General features: G+C 35.6%; 1 protein-coding gene across 5 annotated transcripts in view; it reads right to left on the bottom strand.

The window, feature by feature from the left end:
• RYR2 (ryanodine receptor 2) overlaps positions 1 to 27,503 on the bottom strand; it is a 431,008-nt gene that overhangs the window by 226,431 nt on the left and 177,074 nt on the right. For all 5 annotated transcript variants that reach the window (XM_074896823.1, XM_074896825.1, XM_074896824.1 and 2 more), the window contains 5 exons: positions 22,983 to 23,082; positions 19,499 to 19,595; positions 9,776 to 9,850; positions 6,348 to 6,504; positions 1,118 to 1,282 (listed from right to left, as the gene is read on the bottom strand). In XM_074896823.1, coding sequence (XP_074752924.1) covers positions 1,118 to 1,282; positions 6,348 to 6,504; positions 9,776 to 9,850; positions 19,499 to 19,595; positions 22,983 to 23,082 — 594 coding nt within the window. The remainder of the gene's footprint in view (positions 1 to 1,117; positions 1,283 to 6,347; positions 6,505 to 9,775; positions 9,851 to 19,498; positions 19,596 to 22,982; positions 23,083 to 27,503) is intronic.

Here is a 27,503-nt window from a genome sequence, read left to right as displayed (position 1 = left end):
TGACTACAGCTTGAGTCACTACCAATAACTAACAGGTTTTCATATTTAGTTAGCATGGCTCTGAAGATATTCGATCCAATCTACATAAATATTTTAAACTAGCTCAGGTAAAAATGTTTTTTTCATACACACACAAAATATTTATATTACTTACATCACTAAATTATTCAATAACGTATCGTATTTTTAATTCTTTTAGAATTATTTAAGTATTGCAATTATTATCACACACACAAATATTAATAAACATTTCTATTAATGTATTATAAACCCTAAAATTTTACATATATATAAACACTGCTTCCTACATATGTATTATTTTTACATAAAATAGAATACGTATATGTGTGTGTGTATATATATATACACACACATATATGATACAGACAGATTTTACGTATTTTTTTTATAGAGAGAGATAAAAAACTCGAAGGCACGACCTTGAAAGTATACCAGATGTTGCTCTAGATTTGTAGTTCTGGCATGTAAAACAGTCATAGAAAATACTACAGTATGGAAAAAGAAGGCTTTTTTCATTGCTGAGAAATAATCCCTGCACACATTTAGAATAAACACTAACACAAATGTAGCTTCCAGAAGATGCGTTAAGTTGTAGAAGAATCTTTTTCCTACTTTATTGTGCTGTGCTAGCATTCTGCTTGGTCATGGCTATTCTTTAAAAGAAGAAATCCCTCAAGGCTCAAGACTTGACCATTCCAGGCCAAAAGTAACATCCTCACAACATGGAAAGAAAAGACTTTGAACTAAAAGCCTGCTTAACCCAAACTACAGCACATTGTATAATGGGATTTTAGCATATTCTACAGGTTATTACTAATATTTTAGTTTTGACATCAAGTATATCCAGATATATCAATGTTTGTGGGTTAATGTCTACAGGCTAACACATGCACTTTGGCTTTCAGGTTAAGAATTCAGTACATCACATAACTTTCCAGTATGTGACTGAAAAAAACCAAAAACTTTCACAATGAAACAGAGACATGCTTAAAATATTTGAAACCCAGAAATTAGCCATCTCCTATACTTCCCTTCATTTCCCCTCTACCCTATCAGACTGTGACTGAACAAAATGAATTCCTATTTACAGTCTTACCTTCCGCTGCACAGAACCCATTCTTACAGACTTTGCATCAGCAGACTGGTACGTAAGCCATAAGCCTGTATCTACATGTTGTATGAAGCATATTGAATCCCCGTATTTTATTTCAGGTGCTCCCATTCCATCTACCTCTTTTCTTGTCCCTATGTCCAACTTTTCCTGAAGAAGGAGGCAAAAAATGTATACAAGAACAATAACCAACATGTTAATATTTGCATAAAATATTGAATATTAGGCAATTGTCCAGGACCTAAAAGAATACTTGAGATCCTTTTTAAAGAAAATTGTATAAAAATGGTGAAAGTGTAACTTCTAGTTAAACATCTAGGGAAAAGATGGAGAGAGAGATCCCATCCACACAGAAGCCCAGCTTATTACATTAGGAAAAACAGGTGTATTCATTTCACCTGCCTAGGAAGAAACTAGGATCATAATTGTTAGTATATGTTATTATTGAAACATAAAAGCTTACAAAACCACACCAAACACAATGAATCCCTTAGCTGAACCAGGCATTAATCTCCAGAAGCTTTTTCTTGAAGATTTTTGGTTGGTTTTTTTTCCAGTCTGGAAAAGATGAGCACCTCCCTAGAATTTATTTCTAACTGTCACAGAGAGATGGCCTTTAACCTGCCACTACTCATTACTGCCCAACAATGGGCTCAGTATTTCCTGAGAAAATAAATCTATTTCTGTGTGTTTATGACTGGCCTGTTGATGTGCTGTAAAAGAAGAATGGCATGACCAGCTGGCATCCTATGCAGACAGCAGTCATTTCAGGAGAGGAAATTTAGTATCCCAAACAATACTACAGTTTGTAATCTGAGGTGTTCCACAGTATCTAGCTCTTCTAAAAATCAACACCTTCCCCATAGACATCAGTTTATAAAACAAACAGCCTATGTGACCTGCTTCCTGACAGCACATCCATTTAATCTCTCCAAAAGCGTACAGTTCAACTGATTGATATACTTCTCTTCTGCCCTAGTTGTTAAATCCAAAGGTAAGTATGGAAAAAACATGTTACAAAAGATCACTATATATCTTGTTAACTGTAGGAAGGATGTTATTGTAGTTACGACCAAAACTTCTCATAAGACTTTGACCTTCTTCACAGCGAGTTGGATCTGCCTGTTACTGAGGCTGTCACCACTAGCTCCACTTTAGGCAAAAATCTCCACTGAGAGTAAACAAAACCACTTTGACACATTAGTTCTGATTCATGTGATCAAGTTATTGACACAGAAGCTATTCATCATTCTGGGAAGACAGGGAATACATTGCAATTGTTGCAGCTGAAGCTGAAACTACTGCAATACTACAGTTTTGCTCTCCCTTTCACAGCTTCAGCTGTGCAGGCAGGTTCACCGGTTCAGTAACTCACTGCATTCTGCTTCTATATATGCACACACAAAAATAGATAAGCTGCTGCTTAATTTTCACCACTGTTCAAAAAATCATCTGTGCAAATTTCAGGTCTATTCTAGGCCGTATGTTTGGGGTGCAAAATGGTCCCCTTAAGCAAATACAGCTTCTCTGCTTCTCTTGATCAGCAGTATAAGACAAGCCACTTCTTTCAGTTCTGAGGAGTACTGTTACAAATAATGAGACCAAAACTTCTAAGTGTTCTATCCTACTACAACCAGGAAACATTAGGAGAATGATTACTGCAATACACATGCACCTTCACAATCTGGAGAGACAGATTCACAGTAAACGATGACAAAGATTGGGTTTTTGAAATGAACAAAAACCAGTCTCTAATTTATTAAAGGATTTTTAAAAGCATTTATTAAGTAAAGGAAGATGTCATGTAACTAGATTCTCACCCTAAAATTATGAATGCATTTTGTAGCACTTAAAAAAGAAAAAAAAATACTCAGGTGAAATTCTTAATATTACTTTTTAAAACATTAAATTTCCAGATAGAATATATCCATCAATTCAGATTATTAAACAGTTTCTGGATACAGATGATAATTTCACTGTCTTGTAAATGCCTGATTCCTTAAGTACCGAAATTCTTACTAAAATCTCATCCATTGATACATGATAATAACTGATTTTTTAATACATCTGATGCCAATTACCAAGTGACTGAATGTTTCTATTTCATTATTAATGCATTATTTTGTTCATATCATTTCTCTAAAAGTTGTATTCAATTCTTTCAAAAGCTAGCACAAATAACCTGAATGTAGTAACAGCTGGAAATTGAAAAGCTACTTATAATAGGACATTGCACAGAAATGATGATACAGGAAAAAATAAATTAGGTTCTGCTATCATATGAAGAAATGACAGCCTGATTTCAAGCTCCAGTCTTTTGAATTATCTTCATAACTAGAAGATTGTGTGAACATACTGTGCTTCTACATTGTAAGATTTTTTTTTTCCAAGTCTTCCTCCTCGCAACCAATTTCTTAAAATATGAATATATGAATTCATAAATTTTCTCATAAAGCACTGTCAAAAGCATGAGGGATTATTAATTTCAAAATTAATCTGTACCTTCCTTAAAATCTACTGACTACAACAGAAATGGAAGGGGTTTGATATTGAAATCTTCATTTCAGTTCAAATTAATGTTAAATTTACTTAGCATAAAAACTGCAGTGCCAACAATTTGCCAAACAAGATCTCTGTCCTTACCTACATAAGTAGGTAAGTACACTAACAACTAAGTGTGCAGGTTTAGAGCCCAGACTGAATTCAATCACATTGAATTGAGCTCTTTCCTGCAAAATAAACATGAGAAGATTCTGAGAGAGGGAGCATGTGTGTGTGTGTGTGTTACTTTGAGCATCTGAGAGAAGTATTCTGCTTCATATAAGACATCTTAAAAAAACTTCAGCTTTCTGGTTCTCTTCACTTGTTTTTTAAATGCAGTACTGTGGCAAGCTAATGTGTTAATATTATGGGTAAGGCCCTTACAAACAGTATTAGAACAATAAATGTTGCACATTTACATTTGCATCTGAATCTTCAGATTTACAGGGGACACATTTTCAATATTTTCTCTGCAAATATGAAAGCTGCTTTTCATTTGGAAATTGAAATTATCATCTACTCACATGCCTGAAGAAACTGAGTCTTTAACACTGCAAATAAGGGTATTCTTCCCCCATATCTTGCTTTGCTTATTTAGAGCTAACTTATCCATAGCACAAGTGACATCTTCATAATTCTTCCTTCTACTACCTGAAACGTATGACTGTGGCATAAAAGGAATGAAATTGCTGTAAGAAAGATCTAGCCACTTAACATACTCCCAACTATTAACACTCTGTAGTCAACAGAGAAGATTAGGGTCTGTCTCTTATCCAAGAATAATTATTTTAAGCTAACTATATGCAACAACACAAGCGAAAGGTTGGATGGTTTGTCCATACATGCTCAGAGGAAAAGAGACCCCCTAAAGCTGCTTAGCTTCTCTGCTTTGAAATATTTATTTAATGCACTTTTCCAGAGGGGGAAGGCATTTAAAAATGTTTAATACCTGTATCCTAATGAAGTGAAACATGACACTCCTTTAAGAAGCCCTAAGCAGGAGACTAGATTCATCCTCGGCAATGAAGAGCAAACCACATACTCCTCCCCTGTGGCATCTCCATAATTCCGTCCAAGTAAGTCTTTAGTTACAATGAACATTGATATCAACAAAATTAACATTAAATACAATCTTCCAAACTTCCAATTTCTTTGAAAATCCATATTTATATATCAGTAAGATACATAAATAATCTGTCATGTGCTGACTGGCCTATAGACCCCTCTTAAAATACCCTCATGTTACTTCAATAATTGATTACCATCATGTTTCTACATGTCCCAAAACCTTTTATCTCTTCTCTGCTCAGCATAGAATAGGTTTGGTCACTTAACAACAACTAAATCAAAAAACGTTCACTTTTTATTTGGAGCATGGTAGAACCAAACCACCTCAAAATATAAATTCTCAAAATAATTCCAAATAAGACTTTCAAATTCAGGTTGTAAAAAAAAAAAAAAAAAAAAGAAGAAACTTCAAATACAACATTGTCTAGTCTCCAAAACACTTATGCATATGCTACTTAGAGATGAATCACCTTCTTCATATCAACAAAAGATACTCTCTGTATTGCTAGCAATTCTTGCCCTCAAGTATTTTTTGGACTCAATAATCCATGTAACAGTAGAGCACAGTATATTGTTTCACTCTTTTTGGAGTAACCCCTGCTGAAGACTCCATCTTGAGTATAAGTGAATAAGTTATTTTGTGTCTCTATTTCAAAGGAGAATAACTGTTGATTCTGTAGTACCTGCAACAGGAATCCTCGGTATAATTGCACTGCATTGTCCTAAAACATTTAAGTATTTCTATGGTTTTTAGAACTGCTTAAAAAAAAAAAAATTAAAAAATGTGGGGGTCTCAAAACAATCACCTGAACTAAAGTCTGTTATCAGAGCGCAAAAGTCTATATACCTGCTTTCAGGTATATACTCACTTCTTATCTTACCAAGTAGTCTAAAAATATATGAAGTAAATGCTACAGAGAAGTTACTGAATAATTCTGCTTATTATTTCTATAAATATAAGAAGACACATTTTTTAAAAAACAACATCATTATTGGAAAATTTTCAGCAACATCATGCTGCAGGTGAAAGGTATGAGCACTGAAAGGATATTAAAGAATTTATCATCATTTATTATTTTAAACTGTTTAACCACTACACAAAGTACTGTTCTGAACCTGAAATGCTTACTGAAGGTGACAAATGAAAATTCAAACTATGGTAACTTTAAATTGGACTACAGTAAAGTATCTGATGAAAAAAATCCCGATTTTCCAATTTAATTTAAATAACCCACAACACTATAAATTTTTTGTATGTCAGCCAATAGATATAAGGAGTGAAGTACCAGGGATGTTCATCAGAAATATAAATAAGAAATGAGGAAACCGTTCAAAAGTGGGCAAGCAGTACAACAACAACAACAAAAATCCCAACAAAAACCACAACAAAAACAACCACCAACCCACAAACAAACAACCAGGTAGCATTACTAAAGAAAGTATGATAAAAGAACCTTTCCAGATATTAATTATACTAAATCTGGGGATTTTTTAATCAGTGAAAAAGTAGAAGGCTCCAATAATTCATGCAATAGGAAATATTTAAATCTTGCTTACTGAAGAGACGACTGACTACTAGTTTATTAATGCTGCACTGATTCCATACCTTGGAAGACCGAAAACAGAATGCCGTAGATTTTACATCCGCTTTCTCTTTGTCTGTAAGAAGAAGACTCTTGTCATCCAGGAGACTTAAATATTTTCCTGTTGTTATATGTCTTAGTCTGAATGGCTGTCCCCATCTAATGTGGCTGCCACTCCACCTAAGAAAGTTCATAAGAAACGTTTGTTTTTTTAAAAACTAAGCATAGATTTTAACTACTGGCAACAATATTTCAAAGTAAATTATATTGCCAACTAGTTGGTAAAAGGATAAAATTTAAATGTTGGATTATCAGCAAGAAAATTATTTCTTTGTGGTTATCTCCTATAAAACCATTCTAATAAATAATCTTAACCGCTTCCTTTGCACGGGCTGCCTTGGTTCAGACTGAATTCCTCTTGAGAGAAGATACAGACCGCCTACGGAAAAGGAGGCTTATGCTGTACACAAAGAGCTTAGATCTGCCAGTTCTCTCTCCAATATTTCACCTACCAGCAGCCAGTTTCGTTCACTCTCCCAGAGCACTCTCCTTTCAGCAGTCAGCACACTTTAAATAATGTGGAAAAAATAAAATAGCTAATAGATAAATATATATATATGTAAGTCTTGAAATAAATTTTTAAAATTATTAAGCAAAGGCTGGCCCAGATTCTTCATGTTCTATAGGAGGAAATGAGGAAAGGCAAAGATTTCCTACCTAAGCTCCCCAAGAACTCCTCAAGTTGAAATATAGGTTGCAGGCTTCTAACTTCTTGCCTTAAACTAAAAAGTCAGCTCTTCTGTTCTCCCTGATTAACTCCTAAAGATAAACTTGTGTAGGGGATGCTAAGGAGGATGCATTTCACAGAGCCTTTTCAGAAGGCTTCTCGAATATTCCTTAGATTGGAAAAGTGCCACAGTTAGGATGTTTTCCTGGATCTTCACAAAACTTTCTTCAGTCTTAGATCTTCAGAAGTTTACACTTTAGATGAATGTGCACACTGCTTTTTGAAGAGGAAATCATATATTTATTTTATTTTTTCAAAATGCCCATCATAATGGAGTTATGACATACTGCCAAGGTTCTGATGTGCTTCCACAAACACTAGTAACTCTCTAGCTAACTGTGGCTTGAAACAGCTTAAAATTATCAACAAATGTTCACATAATATCAATGAAATATACAAACATATCCTTATAAACTTAACCTGATTATAAACTTACTCCCATATCAGAATTTTGTATTGCTTCATCTTCTCACTTGTATTTAAAGTAATTCCAGGTACAGCATTTAAAAATATGAACATTTTTAATGCGCATATTTGGTATGTATTCATGTAATAGTCTGAAAATCCCCTGAGTTAGCACTTACACAGGTTTAAGTCATTTTCGTTCTCCTTGACACATACATGTAGCAGATGAAAGCACTTAACCCATTCAATATAAATATCCATTTGTTTAAGCGTGTCTTCTTAAGAGTTGGCCATTCTGTATACAAAATATGCAAAACCAATTTGGCAGACATTTTTAACGTACAGGAGTTTTTAAACTGCAAGAGCAATACCTGGCTTCTGTTTTGTAACAGGATTTATTACACTTTATTAAATAAACTTCTAAATCTTTTTAGTTATTGGTTTTAAAGAGGCCAAAAGAATGAAGAGGTTTTGCCCTTCCTTTGTAACCTAAATAGCCTCTTCTGTTTAAGTTGAGGGGAGAGGACTCTGGGGAGGAAGGAATTATGGAAGTTTTATACCTTAGAAATGCATTCCTTTTTTTTCCTGTCTTCTACACAGCAAAGTCAGTATATTCCACAAAAGTACATCTAAGTATCAGTGTTCTAGCACAACTTCTGCTTCCCAATTAAGTAAAAAGTCAGGTCATGAATCTCAGCTATTGTATTGCTGGATATGGTAAAACACATCAGTTCTGCACCTTTCATATTATGGGCCATGTTGGTGAGCTGCCTTTTCTCTAGTCTGATTCAATTTTCTCTTGGACCCAATAGCTATGGACCATAAAAAAAAGAAAATAATAAACGTAGTGCAGTTGAGGCATGACCCTAGTTCATGCCTGCAGGATAGGAAAAAGGACAATTCATGTGCACTTACAAGAAAAGCCCTCTGAGCAGAAAGTATCTTGTGAAGCCATTTCTGACTACTAAAAATTATTTCCTGCAATGTGAGAAAAGGATTCCTGTCACCTTTTGGGAAACAAAGCAATGCTGAATAATAGTATCTGGCCTCCTGCAGGGCATTCCAAGAGGCAAAATTTATGAGAGGTCTCCACTAATGAGGAGAGTTCAGAAACAATGATTCCTTCTGAATCATATAAAATTAACGGAATTAATATTATACCTGCATTAATTTTGGGAAAGCCTAGAACTGATGGAGGACTTCAGGCACGCATATACTGTTACAAACTGAAGCATTTGCAATTCAGCAGTGAATGTATATAGATATTAGAATATCATACACATATATAGGGAGGGATTTTATTTGGGGCTTTTTTCCTGGTAAGAAAGTCATGTTTCTTAAAAAGAAAGATTACCACTATCTTTGCTTAACTGTTTTGACAGTTCTCACAGTTTCTCTCAGGCATATATGTTTAAATGTTTACACTTCAAAACTCTGTATACAATACCTGTCAAAGTGTGATATGTGACAGTTGTAACAGAAATCTATAATTTCTCAAATCCCCACATTGCTCCAGTACTGCTGCTTATTAGGGTAGTACATGCAATGAAGAAAATAAAAAGCCAGAGACCCTTCCACAGTTTCACTGTTGTCACTTAAGCACATTCAAGGTCAATGTCAGTCCAAAGCAAAAATCTCACTGCCCTATCAATGACATTTAACATCATCCTATTAAATAAAATGCACAAACAGAAAACCAAATCATTAGAGTGTAACCTTTCCCTAAGCTGCACTGACTTAATCTTTCAAAAGCAATTTATTAGTTACTAGAAATTTTATCACAAGCACATATTGCAATAGAATTTAAGTACAATTTTACAGTGCAATTACCTTAACAAACAAGGTGCAATTCCCTACTATCATTCTAAGACTTCAAAAAATGTAAGGTAGCATTTTTTCTGTAATTTTTTTGCCTTTAATGACTTAAACAAGTTAGGGGGTGGCACACATGAATTATTCTTTTTTCAGGAAAACGTTCTGATTATGTCACATATATGTGGTAAAAAGGTGAACTGTGAATTCACTGACAGCTATAACAACTTCAAAAAAATAATGAAAACACACACAGCATGTGTCTTAACATGCACTCTCTACGGGAAGTTGTTTAATTTTTCATTAAAGTGATATAGAGTAATTCTGAAGATGATTTTAGTATTATCAGTCTGGTTTTATAGTTATCAATCTGATTTTATAGGAACACTCTTACTCAAAAAACACCCTGCCAAATGAACTTCTTTTTCTGAGAGTGATTTTACTTACGCAACTCTTAGAGTCTCTAGTCGCCAAAGGGAACGAGCATGAATTGACACGGCACCACCTTCATAATGGACAGTTCTGGAAACCAATCAAAGGCACAGACTAAATGCTCAGCTCTGTTGGAAGAATCCATCATATTTGTTCATTTAACTGCATCCCTCATTTTAAGACTGCCAAAACAATTATTTCAACTGTCAGATTCAAAGGTTATCAGAGTCAAAACCAGCTCTTATCAGTTAAGCATTCAGACTTAGTTACTCAAATTTTGTTTTAATTGTCTTTAGCATTCATTATTGTGATATTCATAACAAGATTTATAAATTGTTTGCTGCGACATCTTTCTTAGTGTTTTAAGAACAGAGAATCCAGGAAAAAAATAATTTTTGAAAAATCAATAGCCTGATAATTACAGTATTTCTAGATTCTAACAAAAAACGAATATCAAATTATGACAAAGAGTTGTGATGACAGAATATGTCTCACAAGAAAGTTAGTGTTTTCACAGAGCTTATACTATTAAAATAACCATGCAACTTACCACATTGAATTATGAAAATTCACTTATTTGGCACTGTATTTTATTATCATAGCACCTGATGTTTCACAACCACACTGATACAGTCTTCACACATCTCAGATGTTAACAGCTTCCTATTTCCAAAATTTAATATGTAATGACCCCCCTAGTTCCTGTATATACCCAGAAATCTAAGTACTTCTTAAAAACAGTCAATTAAACCTAAAAAATGGTTGTGGTTCTTTTTCTTGATTTTTCTGCACATAGTTAAGGGATCAATATTGGATCTACAAAGTGGTTTAAATTTATGGTCATCTGATCAGGTAACCTGGCTTCTCTTCAAAGTAACACTGAGGAATGTGGTCTGTATTAAGCACTGCCACTGTAGATTTAGGCAAGCGTTCTTCAGGGTGCTTCCTGCCTGCACCTTTATTTCTGCCCTAAAACACTGACAGAATTTAAAAACCTAGGCCTTTCCTTTGGGAAAATTAATAAAGCAGGCACTTATGCAAAGGAGTGCTGTCACTATGCTTGTCAGATCAAGCATGTCAGGAAACACTGCCAAAGAATGACCTAATTTTATGGATTCTGGAAGAATCACAGAATCATCTAGATTGGAAAAGACCTTGAAGATCACCTAGTCCAACCATTAACCTAACACTGACCATTCTCAACTACACCATATCCCTCAGCACTATATCAACCCTAATTTAGGGATTGAGTGAATGTGATCTTCAGTAAAGATCAGCCGCTGCCAAAAATAGCCAGAGGTGTAACTTTAGGGAATATTAATATTGAAATTGTAGAAATTTCCCATTTTTCATTAAAAGCAATTTTCTGAAGACCATGATTTTGGAATCAGGTACCTAGTATTTACTAGACTTTAGCTTCCAAAGTTCTCCTGGGGATATAATACAGATGGATTGAATGCTTAGCGCAGATGAAAACCCAGCATTGAAAGAGTTGGCTCACACCCAAAAGAAATAGTGAGGTAGAATATAGTTCTCAGTAATGTTTATAATACATGAAACTACAGATGTGCTAAAATGCATCTTGAACTATGCGAAAAAGTATTAAGAAAAATAAACACTCCCAGACATTGTAAATGAATAAAGACAAATTATACAGGTGAAAAAATAAGTCAAAATAAAAAATACATATTCCTCACTACAATTTGAGAACCACTCACTGAATATTCATGACTCATATAAATGGAAACTCTGGCACATGTTCCATGAACCAAAAAAAAGTTATGGGTGCATATATCAACATATACAAAATCCTCCCCTTGACCTTATATCCAGTACTTTCTCCACATATTATCTTAGTTATTTGCTGCAATGGTTGTGGTGCTAGAAGCAGCTGACAGGTATTAGTAAGTCTCCCATACCTCTCTCACAAAGGGAAATGAAACTCAAAATCAATCTTGTTTTTTATTGAAATTGATCTTTGTTAGTAGAGTAAAATACAAATGCCAAACAATCTTGCATTCATCTGCTTCTTTATTCAGACACTCTCTTTCTCTTCAGGCATTTGTTCAAATTTTGTTATGCAACTAATAGACTGGGTTTATGTTGTAACATCTAAACAATAACAGATCAGATGTCACTCTGGTTTGTTTGTTTGGGTTGGGGGTGAGGAGGGTGAGTAGTTGGTTTGGGAGGGTTTGGGAGGGTTGTTGTGGATTTTTTTAAGTTGAAACGTTCTGATTACATCCTGGCTTATTTCAATAAGAACGTCACTGACAAAAATGCATTTGGAATTCTTGCATGTGCATAATACAAAATTCAACAATTTTATTCAGCAGTATTCGAATCATTAAATATATGAGAAATCAGGTCAAAGCTAATGCTTAAATTAATCAGAATATTTAATTTTTAAATTGGTTCCTTGTTACGTTTCAGGGATGAACTTCTTTCTCACAGTGGAAACCCAGAAGCTGTCACCAGCTTCTCAGTCTGAGTACTCTTGAAGCTAGCTTTGGATTACACCGTGTAATTTTAAACATCTAAAAAACCTCCCACTGTGAACTTAAAAGAGCAGCTTCTCATGGGTGAAGTAGTTTTCTTTTAGATGACTGACCATCCATTATTTTGTCTCTCTGTTCTTTCAAATGGGAGCTATCAGTCTTGGAATGGTCATGTAAGATGAGAAAATGAAAAAGAGGTAGAAGGGAAGAAATCTTAAATAAAAGCGTGTCATTTGTTTACCAAAGAAAATAAAAAGGATCCTGGGATTGTCTCTTATATCCATATGAATGAACGGGTACAGTAGCAACAGAGGGAGTCAAGGCAGAAAGACAGTGATAGCACTTTTGGGACAAAAGTCAAAAAGGCAGCAGCAAAGCCTCAGCAAAAGAGTAAGTAACAGCAACCTGGAGAGAAACTGAGAAAAACCTGGGGACTAGAGGGCTAAGGATCAAGGATTTTTACAGAGAAGCAGAAGGAGAAGCCCAGAAACGGGTCAAGGATGAACAGCAAAACTTTGTATGTGCAGAAAAGAAAACACATGCTACAAATAACCCAAGTTGGCACAAAGCACTAGAATACAGTGTAAGCTCTTGTGTCTTTAGCTAGATATTGTCATCTTTGCAGAAAAGATGGTAAAGAAAAGGTGTCTTTGAATAAGAGAGATCTCTTCTTCACTGAAGGACAAGTCTCTTTGCCTTTACCAAAACAGCATACACACTAACCACTTCCCCAGAGCAGCTGAACAAATTCATAATCTAGACCATCTAGACCACCAATACATTTTTATTCTAAGAAATTTAAAATACATTTTAAATTCCTTTTATCAAATTAGATGTGGTAAACTGCTCTGAGATTGCTCAAACCAACTTCCTTAGTACTTGTTCTACATAAAAACATTATTTGATAGAACGCACCTCATTTCTTTTTATATACAAGTTTATATATGTCAACAGCTCAGTGCCAAAAATGAAGTATGATTCATAACATTTTAATCCGTCCTGAAACTGACACTGGTAGGTAAAACCATATCAGATACTGGTATTACTAGGTCAAATCAAACATTGCTTTTAATGACATGTGAATAATGCACAAAAATCCTTTGACTATCAAAGAGTTACTATAGATTTACATTGACAGGATGGAAAAAATAAAATTTCGAGTTGAGGTGCACAGAAGATACACAGTACTTGCCAAACAGTGGAGAAAAACTGAGCATTACAAACCCTTATTATGAAATTATAAGTAACATCAATGCATGAGGAAAGTACAAATAACAGCATGTACAAATAACCGCTTCTATTTCAAATGAAAGTACCTATAAGGAATTCAGAACCTTTGAGAATGTTCAGTTCATCCTAACTATAAACCTCAATCCTGTTAATTAGCTGGTGTAATGAGGTCATTTTTTTGTCTCACCTATGACTGCAAGTCAAATTGAAAACATCATTCTTTTCCTGTCTATGTCGTTAATCTGTTTAATTCCCCTTAATATAAACAGTCATTAGAGCTGGAACTTGCCACCCAATTTGTCTCACGGTGCTGGGGCTGTGATTACAGCACCAGGACAGAGCACACCCCACCCCCGCGCCGCGGAGCGCCCCGGCCCAGCAGTGGGACACAACGCCTCCCCCTTGCTTGCTGCGCCCACTCCCCTCTGCCCTCCCCAGGTGTGACGGAGAGGCAAAGCGACGGTGACCATCAAAAAGAAAGCTGGATGGCTGAATCTCTCATCTCCGATCACAATAATTAATTAATTACACAGGTTTAAAATAGATTACCCCTGGGGATTCATTGTTGAATTCATATTTGTAACAAAGTATTGCTGAGCGGAGAGAAAGCGATCATTTCAGTGAAATTCACTGACTACAAATGGGCACTAAATGAGGTTAAAACAAATTACATTGAATGACAGTGTTTTGATACCGCTGAAGTAGGCTTGGTTCAAGAACCCGTAAATCCTAAATTCTACAGCAAGAAAATAATGGAGTAAAACTCAGTAGCTTGCAATGAATCAGGGCACCATAAATATGGCATAAATAACAACAATATTGTACCTGGATTATACACAAATGAATAAATCCAAATAAGATGTCAAAGTAAAAGTTAAAGAAATTGTTCCATGCCCTTCAGTGACAGCCAAAGCTGCTCTGGTTTTAATTTGAAAAATCAATCCCTAAAGAGCTTTTTCAAATTAATTTATAAAAGCACAACCATTACTATTCAAGGCTCGTGTTGTTTTGGGCTTCAGGGAAAGGTTATTGATTTATATTGGGTGAAAACTTTCCAAGTTCACATTTCAGTCATAAATAAACCTTCACATGTGCCAGATCCCAGCCTTTCTGGGGTACAACAGACCTCACCAGTTCATAGTGTCATGTCAAAGAGCATATTTTCCATGTCGAAAGAGAATGGCACAGAAAGGAAAGTGAAAAGGAGCTGGGATTAGCTAAATCACATTTATTTTCCTTTCATCACACATCATAAATTCACAAGTGAAGACTCAATACTATAATTACCCAATAAGGGTTTAAAGAAAGAAAAAAAAAAGTGTTACAATTTCAACAGGAAAAGATGTCAAATGAAAGCAAAGGCCATTTCAAGGTACCTGTAATACAAACAGTGATTTAAATCTTCTGCTGGATAATCATATACAATTCCCCTCCTAAAAAAAAAAAAAAAAAGTACTAAAAATTATTAACAAATTTTTCATGGATGAAACAGGAGAAAAAGGTTGGGAAGGAAAACTATGCAATCATTTATTTCAAGAAAAAAACCTGTAAGTCAAGGAAAACCTTGTGGGTCGGTCTCATTCACACACACACAGCTGACAGAGTGCTTCTATGAGCTCATATGATGGGAGTCAGGTCACAAACCATGCAAGCAGAGGGTGGAGGAAAAGGAGTCAAGATAAACACAGACTCCCAGCTACTGCCCTGATGCAGAAATTTCTCGTGGCTCTGGAGATACAGAATCAAAGCAACCACCAGAAGAACACCAAGCTGATTATACTATGCTTTCTCTTGTGTATATATATATATATACATGCATTTATTTTTTAATCTACCTGGAAATGCTTTTGAAATTTGAATTGAAGAGCTATAGAAACAGAACTGCAAATTTAGGTCTAGCTTGCTATAGATAATTAGGGCATTTTAAATAATAAAAACACAGTTTAAGAATTCTACGCACAAGGCTTTAAACACTGTCCTTAAGCCAGCAACATATCTAACTATAATGTGCAGTAAATTATATTTAATTCAGCGAAATTGCACATACTTTACCTATTGCCTGGTCCTTTTTTGTTGTTTATCTGGGTCAGAGCGAGTGAAAACTACCAGGATCATGCCCACTCTGCTTGTGGTGTTTTAAAAACAATACAACTAATTTTTTCTAGTGTAATATCCAGCCTCCAGCCGGAATGGTTTTTAATTACAAAGCAAGCTCAGTCTAGCAACTTCAATCTACTTGAAACTGCTTCCCAAGGAAAAGTACATTTCTGAGCAGACAGGAGCCCCCCAGTCTAGAGACTTCTGTGTGGTGAATAAGCCACTACAATTATTAAAACTTACTTCAACATTTCTGATTCCAGCTAGATCTTGGGGGGGGGGGGGGGGGGGGGGGGGGGGGGGGGGGGGCGGGAAATAGTTCAGGCAATAAAATCCTATTTTACTATTTTTCTTGAGTCACTACTGCAAGAATCTGTTTAAATCAGTTTTCTGAGTCTCCAACTACACAAATACTCAAAGTAATCTTAAACTATTTACAGTTCACAGATGTAATCTTTAAATAATTCTCACTGGTGTTACATCAAGAGCCAAGTATTACTACATCAAAGGCAGCATTAGCAGAGACAACTCAAGATTCCTCACCGATTTTGAGCAAATTCAGCTGGATAGCACACCACTTCTCCCAGGTACCATACTCACTGAGAATTTAAATGCACAAAGACAGAGCAGCCTTGGCAATTGGTAGCCTAGGCATTTTGCCTCTGTGTTTACCCCCATCATGCACCTGCATCTGCTGGTGCCAAGGCAGGTATGTGCTACTGAGACAATCTAATAGCACTGCCTACTGCAGGGAGGAGGCAAGGGAGGAGTCACTGCTCTAGCTGGTAGCCCCATGACAGCTCTCCCTCCCTACAGAATTGAGGGGCCATGGCCAGAAGACAGTACGGAGTGAGCTGTGACTCCAAGAACCAATGCTACAGATGGCCACAGGACATTTCTGAACTCAGTTCTTGGAGGAAGGGACCAAGATCATCCTCCTAACCAGTCTCTCACCTTAGGCAAACACCTGCTTTGCCTGTGTCAAAAGTTGGCCCTGAACATTGCTCTTTTTCTGCTGCTTATTGTGCAATTGCATCTCACCACTCTATAACAAAGCCCCTCTTCCAAAATACAATGCTTCCACCCTATCATATGGTGATCATGGCAGCACAATCGAAGTACCACATGGAGGAACATACAAGCTCAACAATTAAACAAGGAAACACAGTACACATTCAGGAAAAATTGTGAGACACAAAAGAGAATTTTATAAGCCCTTGATACGATTATTTCTGCCACTATACTATGTCTCTTCCAGTGCAGATTTGGATGACCTTGCCTCAGAGGAAGCTTTGTTAGGCATTGTAATAATGAATACAGTATCTGCACTGTCACTGTATTGTAGGTCTCCACTGTGCTAAATGCTATTCCACAGGAGTATAAACAGCTTGAGAACATGTGTTTTATTTTGGACTTCTGGTAATCTTTGAAACACTTTCATAGTCAAATTTATGTAACTGTATCAATGTTCTAAGAATAGAGAAAAACAGCAGTTATTTTTAGAAACTGCCTAGCAGGATCCTTCACATTAAAGCAATTTATTCATTCCCAGGATTAGATATCAGGTGACGTTACAGAACAAAACTGTTATTTTAGGACTGCCTGATCTAAAAGACATGAAGAGGAGACATTTTCAGAAAAATAAAAATGAGATAGAGGAATTTGTGAGTCACAGCAGAGATGGAACTTCTCAGTGTTCCTTTATGACGCCATTCTGCAGAGCAGAACTGCTCTTCATGTACATGCTGGAACAAAACAAACCAAGCACAGCCACAATAATCTATCACCAGACTGCTTCAAAAGGTAATAAAAGGATAATATGGAATTACTCCAAATACATCATACTTTACCATGCCTTATGTGCAAATGTTACAGATCTTAAATTAAAATGAAAGATAAATAATTTTTTACAATTTTCTACCTGCCAAAATCACCCATATTTTTTAATATAATTCTGCCAGCAGTTAAATACCACCCATCAAAATAAGGTATGCATACATATTGAAAACTGAAAGGAGCCACAAATTATCCCTTTAGATACTATTTTGAATAGGCAAGGGTCCTAAACAGAGGTAGAAGTATAGCAGTTTTAAGCAATAACTAAATTCACTAATAATTTAAGAGAAGAAATTGTGGGGTACAGAGTGATTATACTAACTCCATAAAATTAAAAGTAATCATAAATTATATTCGAGGTGTATTAGTAAAAAGAATTTTAAATATTTCAGAAAAAAAAATATAAAAACTTCAGAAAATGAGACTATATAAAAATTAAACTTATTTTTATTCTGTTTGTTTTTTAAAGAAAGCTCCTGAACAGCAAGAAAATTTCAGAAGATCAAATCTGGTTTTTATGAAGCACTGAGAAGCAATGTTTCTCAGTACTGCTCTCAGGAAATATAAAGACAATGACATAGGCCCCATATTTTGTCCACTAATTCTGTTTTTTTGGGGGGTACTAGATATATAGGGGGCAAGGTAAACACTGCAGAAAGCAGAGTAACCATCTCTTTATGGCACTGGTCTGCTTACAGCTTAAGAAATGAACTCTATTCCTGTGTTCTAGGACACAAAGATGCACAAGTAGATCAAATTTTTTCTTAACTTGCAACTTCGCGCTCCTTTATTGCGGATCATATATAATGTTAGTCTTGTTGGAAAGAGTCAGATTTTTAATGTGTTCTTAAGCATTAAAGCTCATTACTGAAGTGCTTGACCATCCTATAACTCTGCAACTACAATTTTTAAAAGCAGTTTTGCAGGTTTTTGTAAGTAAGAGCAAACACTACAGAACAGAATTCTATTTACTTATCTTTTTTTCATCACTTTCAGTGTGAGGATAATAATAGCAGCAATAAACTCCAAGCTGTAGTGGATCTATCACATAGTAACTAAAATTAAAGCATGAAATGATCACATTTTAAGTGTCGGCATTTTGAAATATCTTCTGTGTTCAAAAGCTATTCCCTTGCCTAAAAATGAGAAATAGTCACAAGGGTTGGTTAGCAGCTGTATAAGAAAACTCTGATGTTTTTCTCATTAATATTTTAAAAATCATAGAAGATTTTAGCTATATTTTATGACAGCTTCTAGTGTTTTGTTCTTATCTTTACAAATAAGAATAAAATAGAATTTTTTAAAAATTCTATTTGAAAATCAAGAAAACTAATTTGGAAATTAATGAATACCACTGTCTTTGTCATGGAAATGAAGCTACCCAATATGCTGCATTAAACAAACTACTCCAAAATCAACATTATTGTTTAGCAATCTTCAGGCTGAAGATAGGAATAAATCATACGACACTGTGCTACTGAAAAGAAGCTTAGGATATATTTTATTAGAGCAAATAAACAGAACTTTGATTCACCCACATAATCACCCCACTGACACATGCCACTTTCATTGCCAGTCTTCTCACCATTTTGATTTACTAGTTAACTGAGACAGACACACTGTCATCACTTCCCTACCTACATTCTAGGATTCCTTTAGTCAAGAAAACCACCATAAATTAAGTTCTAGACTATCATGACAGCTATACCAGAGATCAATACCCAGATTAGTAGCCTTGAAGGACTGGACAGTAATCTTAACATACCCTGTCCTGAGGGTTTTTTTGTGATTACAGAAAAAAACAGCAGTAAAGACACAACACATTTCATTTACAGTGATTTTAAAACAGTAAAAACAACAATAAATTGTCAAAAATCACTACTGCTTTTACACTTGCCAAGTGAAATCAGACTTGAACAATGCTAAAAAGGCTCATGTTCAAAGTTCATCTCAGCAATATTTTTTCTTCTGAGTAATACATCTCACCACAATATCCTTCAAAAATCTGTACTATCAGTGACACCTAATAATCATTCAGCAACATTCATTATTATTCTGTTACAAGTGGGAAACCTACCTTCTTTGTTCTTCTCCGTGTTCACCCGAAGGGACTGTCAAACATTCATCCATGTGACCATGCAATAACCTCAGAACATCCCCTCCTATCAGATATCCTTGAATAAAGGGAGAAAATCAAGTGCACTTGTCCGAACACAGCAGCACATAAAACTATAGTTCAAACTGTCTACTACCATTTTTATTTCATTTTTTCTGTTGACATCTTATGTTACTTTAAAAAGAGTCAGAAGACGGGGAATATATCTTGTACCCTGGGGAGCCATCTGAGCATTGTCAAGTGAGAAAAGCTGCAAGTCAGCAAGTAGGAAAGGGTGGATCACGAGAAAGAGAGCCACGGGCAGGAGATTGTACAGAGTTAGGGCAGCTCAGAAAAAGACTGATCCAATGGAAACAAGGAAGCAAGCCTCCAAGATTAAAACAGAAAAAGTGGGAGATTCTTCCATTTTACCTACTCACTTTTGTGTCTGACTTAAGGATTCCAGCTTATATACTGACAAAACAAAGATTGATTGAGTTAATTAACTTTAAAATCCTTTTTTGTGTCTTTGGAAGTTTTCTGTGAGAAAAACTTCTGGCAAGATCCACTCTAAACTCTGCTTGATTTAAGATTCCCAATGTACAATCATGATCTATTTGGACTCCAAAAGGAAACTCCTGTACTGCCTATGTCTCCAATGCACATGCAAGTTCAAAGCCAAACAGCTGGCTCTACAGTGTACAAGTACAGATATGGGTGTCCACAAACTAAGACACAGAATATACATGTGGCATCACAATATCTGAAGAGCCAGGAGTTGAAAATAAGGCCATAATTCTGATCAGTAAAAATATTAACAAAATAAATGCTTTTTCATCAGTCTTTTTACCTCAGAGATATGACATTAAAAATAAATAATTTTATGTTATCCTACAAATATTGCATCATAATCTAGTTACTGAAGAATAAGACTTACTAGATTTGAAGTGCAATTCAATGGTGTTTTTTCAGTTCGACAAGCTAAATGTAAGCAATTGTTTGTTTCCTAAATTCATCTTCCCTTTTTGCAAGAACTAGTTAATATCAAATTCTGCATTTGAGCAGGATGTGGTAACATGAATCCACAGGTTTAGTGCTATAATAAAAAGATTTTTTTTTTTTTAAAAAAAAAGTAATAATAATTTGAAGGTATGTCTATATTAACAAGTAATGCTGTGCAGTAAAACAGATCTGTACAGGGAAATGGTGTTGGACCCATCAAGTCACACTGTACACATTTCACAAGCTACAGGAAATCATTTTCCTGAATATATATCAGGAAATATTTCAGGATATATTTTTTTTAACTTTTGAAAAATCAATATCAAATTAGTATTTGTGTGTCAAATTTTAGCATTGAATTTTTAAATTCTTGATTTTGACACAGAGGGGTATGTCCAGGTAACAGTAGATACATAATATTAATTTTTACGTGGACATGCATCAATATAATTCTGGAGATGTTGTGGACCGAGTAGCTTTTTTTGGGGGGGTTGTTTTCATTTGTTCTGTTTTGAAAGTCCTTCCCATCCACTACAAAGCACAGACATTAGAATGATCTGACTCTAAAGCTCTGACTAAACACATTGTCTTAAACTGATTTCTGCATAAGATAGTTTTGCAGAAATGCATGTAAAAAGAAATAACTTTCTTTTAATAAACTAATTCCAATATTTTACGGGCTATTTATTCATTATTTTCATTTCAAAGTAATTTTATTTAGCTTAAGTGTTTCATTTATTAATCCATTTTTCATGGGAAGTTTTGATTAAGAGAGAGTATTGTCATGTAGTTATTCCTATACACTAATGGTTTGCTTATGAAGATGACAAATCATTTTGTAAATACTAACAAAATTATTTTCCTCTTCCCCTTTTTGAGGTAATTTCTTCCAGTTTGGCTACAGTTTTACTGAGGCATATAGAGTAAGGTCTTACACACTAAGTGTCAGATTCACTCTATCTCTTCACAAGACAACTGATTAGAGGAACATTTGCCAGTTTTGCTAGAATCAGGCTTTTGCTCTAATTGTTTCTGACACCAGCCAGCTGATCTTCCCTAAAAAAGATGCTGCTTAAGAAAGATAATGCCTATACCTGAGAAAAGTGGAAATGGAAAGGCAGAGCAACAAAGAACAAGCAAATACGCAGGAAAATGCACAGCTGCTAAAATCATATTACATCATTTTCGCATGAGTGCATGACACTATATCATTGTGGATTTCTGCCTCCCAAACAGTCAGGCAGGTCTCACCAGTGAGGTTCATCAACCAGAGAGATGTGGCATGCACAAATCTGGGTCTCAGCTAATAAACTGTACTGGGATTATTAACCTGATTGCCACACCAGTGCTGCCACCAGTGGGAGGACAAGAATAGAGTTTACAGGAAGGAGAAACAGGTTGGATAGGAGGTTTTCTCCTCTGATTGACAGAAATATGTTCTCCATAAAGTTTAGGACACTGTTAAGCAATGCACTATCATTTTTTAAATAATGGATTGCACTAGAAACCATCAGAGAATCTGAATGTGCAGAATGATTCTCATAGTCTAAAAACACAGTGAGTATATAGAAAGCAGGTGCTGGCAATGCTGTCCCTGAAATTAGAGTAAGTAAAGCTGCAAGAGCATTCCACAGCTGTCTTTTAAAATATATCAGATAAAAAGAACTGATATGAGATTTCAGCGTATTGCCTTTTCAAAAAAGAGTGCCCAAAATTCCCAGGGAGTAAGAAAAAAAGGATCTACAGCTTTAAGTTTCTTAAGGTTCTATTACAATACCTACTTAAAACAATTATTCTGTAGGAAACTAGAAATCATTAGGCTTTACACTGTGAAAGATTTTTCAGAACAAGATGACTGGCTTTTTTCCTTTCTTTAGAACTCACATGGCATAAATTCAGGGATTCTGGTCCTTTCATGTCAGAAGTTGCATTGAAATAAAGCCTTCCTACTTCCTAAATAAAATAAATACATTTTGAAAGCTGTTCTAGACTTTCTCTGTCTTTCCCCTCCTTTTGTTTTTCTTCCCAACCATATGCTCCCCACAAAATCATTTCCAGTCTTATCTGCTAGGATTTCACATCCTGCTTCCAGTCCTCTTGCCCATATTTTACTCACTCTCACGAACATGTAACCATGACTGCATACATCAGAATAATTTGAGATAGTATTTTAAATCAGGATGAAAAGCCATTAAAAAAAAAAAAAAGTTATGAATTTCATCATACCTTTAGCAAAATGAGATTTCAACAAGCATTTCAGCATTTAGGAAAATAAACATGTAGAATGTATCAATGTCACTTTCAGTATAACTTTCCTTCTGTTTTCAGAACATCTGTATATTTATTTATTGGATTGAATGTTTACATAAGAGAAACTCACTCCCACACTTGGCAGAATAATTTGATTTTTCAGATCTCTCATTTACAGTCATTCTTTCAATAATTAATATTGAGTCAATCTTACCTTGTGCAACTTCACTTCCTGAACTGATTGGTGCTACACTCCAGAGCGTCTGCTGGAAGGCTGCATCAACATGTAAGCTACCATTGCCATAAGAGAGATGCTACAACCAGGAAAGAGAGAGGCTTTAATTTGGGGTTAATTAAAAATCTCATTACAGTGTACAATTATAGTATCAAATATTCTCTTGTTCATACATAAATTCTTCCTATTGACTGTATAAATAAACAGAAAGTCAGAACTGGGTACTCTTCAAAGGACATTAGAAATACAACTAGAATAATAACAGCATATTTGCCTCAGAGACACAGAAATGGCATAGAATGGTCAGCTGTTTGGGGTCTTAGACCATAGCAAACTTTCTGAAGAATTGATTATTAAGTGCTGCAGGGTTCTTACATGGGGATTCTTCTTTCTATACACAATGGGATTTTCCACAAAGTATGAATATTGGGATGTGACATTAATCTGTATTTTAAGTCTAATTCACCACTTAATTATTTCTTGTGGGCTTCCTAAAACTGCCATCAGATCAAAGAAACCAAGTAACTGACTTTGTAAGGCACTTAAGGGAGTTTCCAAAATACATTCTTGCACAAAGTTTTCATGACCCAAGCAAATCTGAAATGATCTTTCCCCAAAAGGCTCGCTTCCTACCTAAGCATTCAGTGGTTGCTCATCTTTTACTGCGTTATTCCCTATCTTCTCCCAACGTTTCAGGTCTTTACAGTGAGTGCCACAGGTGCTTTCTCTTCTCAGAACATTTCATGCGTGTGTGGGTTGCACCTAGTTCAGTGACATTATTGTCTCAGAAATTCTAATCTCAAGGCATATTATATATGGCATCCATGTAAAATCTTTTGTCCCACAGCATCACTCAGTTCCACTGATACACTGCTAGTGCCAAACAACATAATCTTATATAAGATTATGGAACTAAGCGTTCTATAAATAAGCAGCTGCTTTGAAGTATACTGTTTATCCTGACAATTCATAAGTTTTAAAGTGCAGCAACATTTAGACACTTTTATCAAAACTCTATTTTAAAATATTGGACAGTAACTGTGTTGATACTGTAGTATTGGTTTCTGTTTGCTGTGACCAACTTTAACACCTTCTAGGTAAAATTATTAACCATGCAAAAGGTAATAATGGCAATGGAGGTCAGAAGTGTGTAGATTCCCAATGACATGTGCAGAGCTCTTCTGTCTTCTTGCCTGCACATCTTCTCGCTGTACAGCAGTACAAGAAATAGTGCATCAGCTCATTTAGAAGTCTCCTATAAGAGGTAATGACTCAAAGTAAGAGACCTCACCAAAGTCATGTTTCCACTGCACCAGTGTAATTCCACACACGTAATGGAGGATGTTTAGTGAACAAACCACCCCTTCACCTCTTATTTTCCCCTTACGGCAGTTACATAACTTAGTCAATGGCAGACCACGCTGAGAAATTACAATCCTCAGCACACCTCCAATCCCATTCCTGCCCTGTGGGCCTTTGTTGGGTTTCCTTTGAGATTACTACAGAGATTCCAGTTAGGGACAATGAGCAATTTAACCAGTACAATGAAGCAGGAATATTACTTTGAGGAAAACACATATTTCAGGGTAGGCAAAAAAGGAAGAGGGTAACTTCTCTGCCATTTAGATCTGCCATCAACAGAGCACTGCTAGTAACTGTGTGCTTTGTACATGTTAATGAACTTATTTCCACACACAATGGTATCAACTGAATTAGCGTTCCACTTTATAGATAGGACACTGAACAAAAATACATTGCTGACATCTCTCTTCAGAGCACCTGTTATTTTTATCCATTCATTTGACTCCAGTTGCAGCTCTGATTATAACCCAGATGTCTCAACATGAGTCACGAGAGAATTATATCTTTAAAATGATGGTTTAAATGATCTAATACAACACATGACCATCACAGCAGAGAAACAGAGATTATATCTCTGCAATTCTCTTCTTTCCTTTGCTTCCCTAGACTGCTTGCTGCATCATTTGATTTACATTGATTGAAGGCAGGGGTCCTGACATTTACAATTCCATAAACTATGGTGTTCATCCCCTGGAACCATCCATAGCAAACAATAAAATGAAGCTCTGACCATGTAGAGTAAGTACCTTGTCAATGGATATTCAAGGATTCAATTATGTCAAATATATAGAAAAAATTCCAACATATTAGAGAAGCCAGTCTTAATTCTGGTGTTGCCTAACTTTTTGGTGCTATACTTCACAATCTCAATGTTGGTTTAGAGCAATCTGCTGCACACCTATTATTTATTTGGAGCTTATCTGCTTGGTTTTGTACTTTCAGCACAATAAAACTATCAAAATGAAACAAATTCCACAACACAATGTCCAAGATGTGGACATGACACTCACACTTATGTTGAACAGCCTCCATACATACCACACAGATCTTTACTAGCTGGCATAGCAGAGTATCTGGCAGAAGTAGCAGGTTGCCATCATCAGCGAGGACCACATGCATAGCACACGTCTTCCAGGTACGCAGTAACAACATTTGCAAAGATGAAAGATGTTGGGTTCAGGAATCCTGCTGTCTATTCTAATATTGGTATGGGTCTTCACCATTATGGACAGTCCTTCAGCCTTCTGTCTCACCCAAATAATCTCTTTCCTGCACTGGTGTCCAGACTCAACCAAAAAGCTGGATTTCTCTTCCCTGCTAATAGACTAATAATTTCCTAAACCAGCATTTAACCGGTCATAAGTTTTTAATCACTTTTCAGAATTTAATTATGGTATTTCATGAATACGGGTTAAGACTACAGACTACGGGCAGCTTCTCAAGTATAAACTCCAAGATTCAAATCTCCCAGAATACTACAGCTTTCCCAGCTGAACTTACCATCATGTTATAAACTCTGTACTGCTCAGCAGAAACGTAACACAATCACATCTCTGCTCCTAGGTATTCCAGAAGAATACAGTGTATTCAAGCACACTGGAGATCTTAGGCATCAGATGGTAATTTCCACAAGAATGCTTCAGCAGTGATTGCAGCAGCATAGCTGCATTTACAATAGTTCTAAATAACTAAATGATGTATTTTAAACTTCCTAGTCTGCATCAAAGTTTCTGTTGTCCAAAATGTGCATGTGTCCAAAGAGAAAAACAGAAGGAAAGGAAGAGATTTGCTTCAGGCTTCCTCTTAGCCAAGGTGTGTCAATACTGACATCTCATCTAGCAGTATCCATTTCTATCTGCACTTTACATTATGTTGTCTCTGCCTTGAATATCAGGCCATTCACAATAGTGAGAAGAGCAAAGGAAAAATAATAAAGAAATTTTATTTTCTGGTACATTTTGAGAACTGCATACAAGTAGAGCACTTCCCAGAATGCTTAAGTACTGCACATAACAGCATTGACCACACTGCTTCAAAAGTTAGTACCAGCTAATGCAGAGATGGAGGCTACAGACATAATGCAATTCAATCTATTTCCCTTGCGTACACAGAGACTGACAGCCGTTGCTATTTCCCCTTTCTCTTACTACTATGATCAGGACAGAAAAGCAAAGTCAAAAAGTACATACCTATCTATAAATAAAAAAACCCAAAACCCCAAACAAAACAAACTATAGTCTTTGTTTTTGGGTTTTTTTTTTTAATTAGGAAGGGAAAATAATTTTGCATCCAAAAAATGACAAATTAGCAAACTTCAGAAAAATTCCAAAGGTTAAACTAGATGGACTGTCTAAAACCAAAAGATATCTACTTGATATCTTTCTACTTACCAGGTTTCATTTCTATTTAAATTTATTACCTGAGTCACTGAAAAGTATTCTGTAACACTGACATTGTCAAAATAAATTAAAATCTTCAGTCACAAGGAAGGGAGATATTGAATAGAACTAGAAGTAATAACTGCATCTGTGTAAAGTTTTTATATCGCTAGTTTTTTGTATTTACATCTAAAAGTGGCAATACATTTATATTCATTGACACTTCTATGAATACTTTGAAAAAGTTTGAATAAATATGAGTAAACTTACACTGCAGAGCAAAAATTATCTAAGTTTTGACCCAAAGTAGGCAAAGCCCAGGAGATTTCAGATGGGTTTAAAGCTCTAAAAATTCCTGGTTGCTTTGTATTTCTCTGAAGTACTTTAAACAGTTGGTCAGCAAATCCACAAGCAAAGAGAATTTTTCAGCTGATAAAGAGAATTGCCAGCACTATACTAACCAATTCTAGTCCCTCCACTCAACATAAATGTACCATCAGCAAAGAGGGAGTAGTAGCTAAAACCCACAGATACACAGAACTTACCACTACAGCTTAGCCATGGAGAACCATCTAGTCCACTATCACATAGCTGACAGCAGGTAGTTGCAAATGAATGGCAGGAAAGCATAAGTATCCCACAGAGGGATAGTAGACAGAGGTAGTCTGTGTTCCCCCTATTTATAATAGCTTTCCTTCTGCTCTATGAACACAAAAAGCCTGAAGCACATCAGCTACTCTGCTTCCAAATGATTATCACT

Source organism: Athene noctua, chromosome 1 (genome assembly GCF_965140245.1).
Source record: "Athene noctua chromosome 1, bAthNoc1.hap1.1, whole genome shotgun sequence".
Classification (NCBI taxonomy): domain Eukaryota; kingdom Metazoa; phylum Chordata; class Aves; order Strigiformes; family Strigidae; genus Athene; species Athene noctua.
This window is presented reverse-complemented; position numbering and strand designations above follow the sequence as displayed.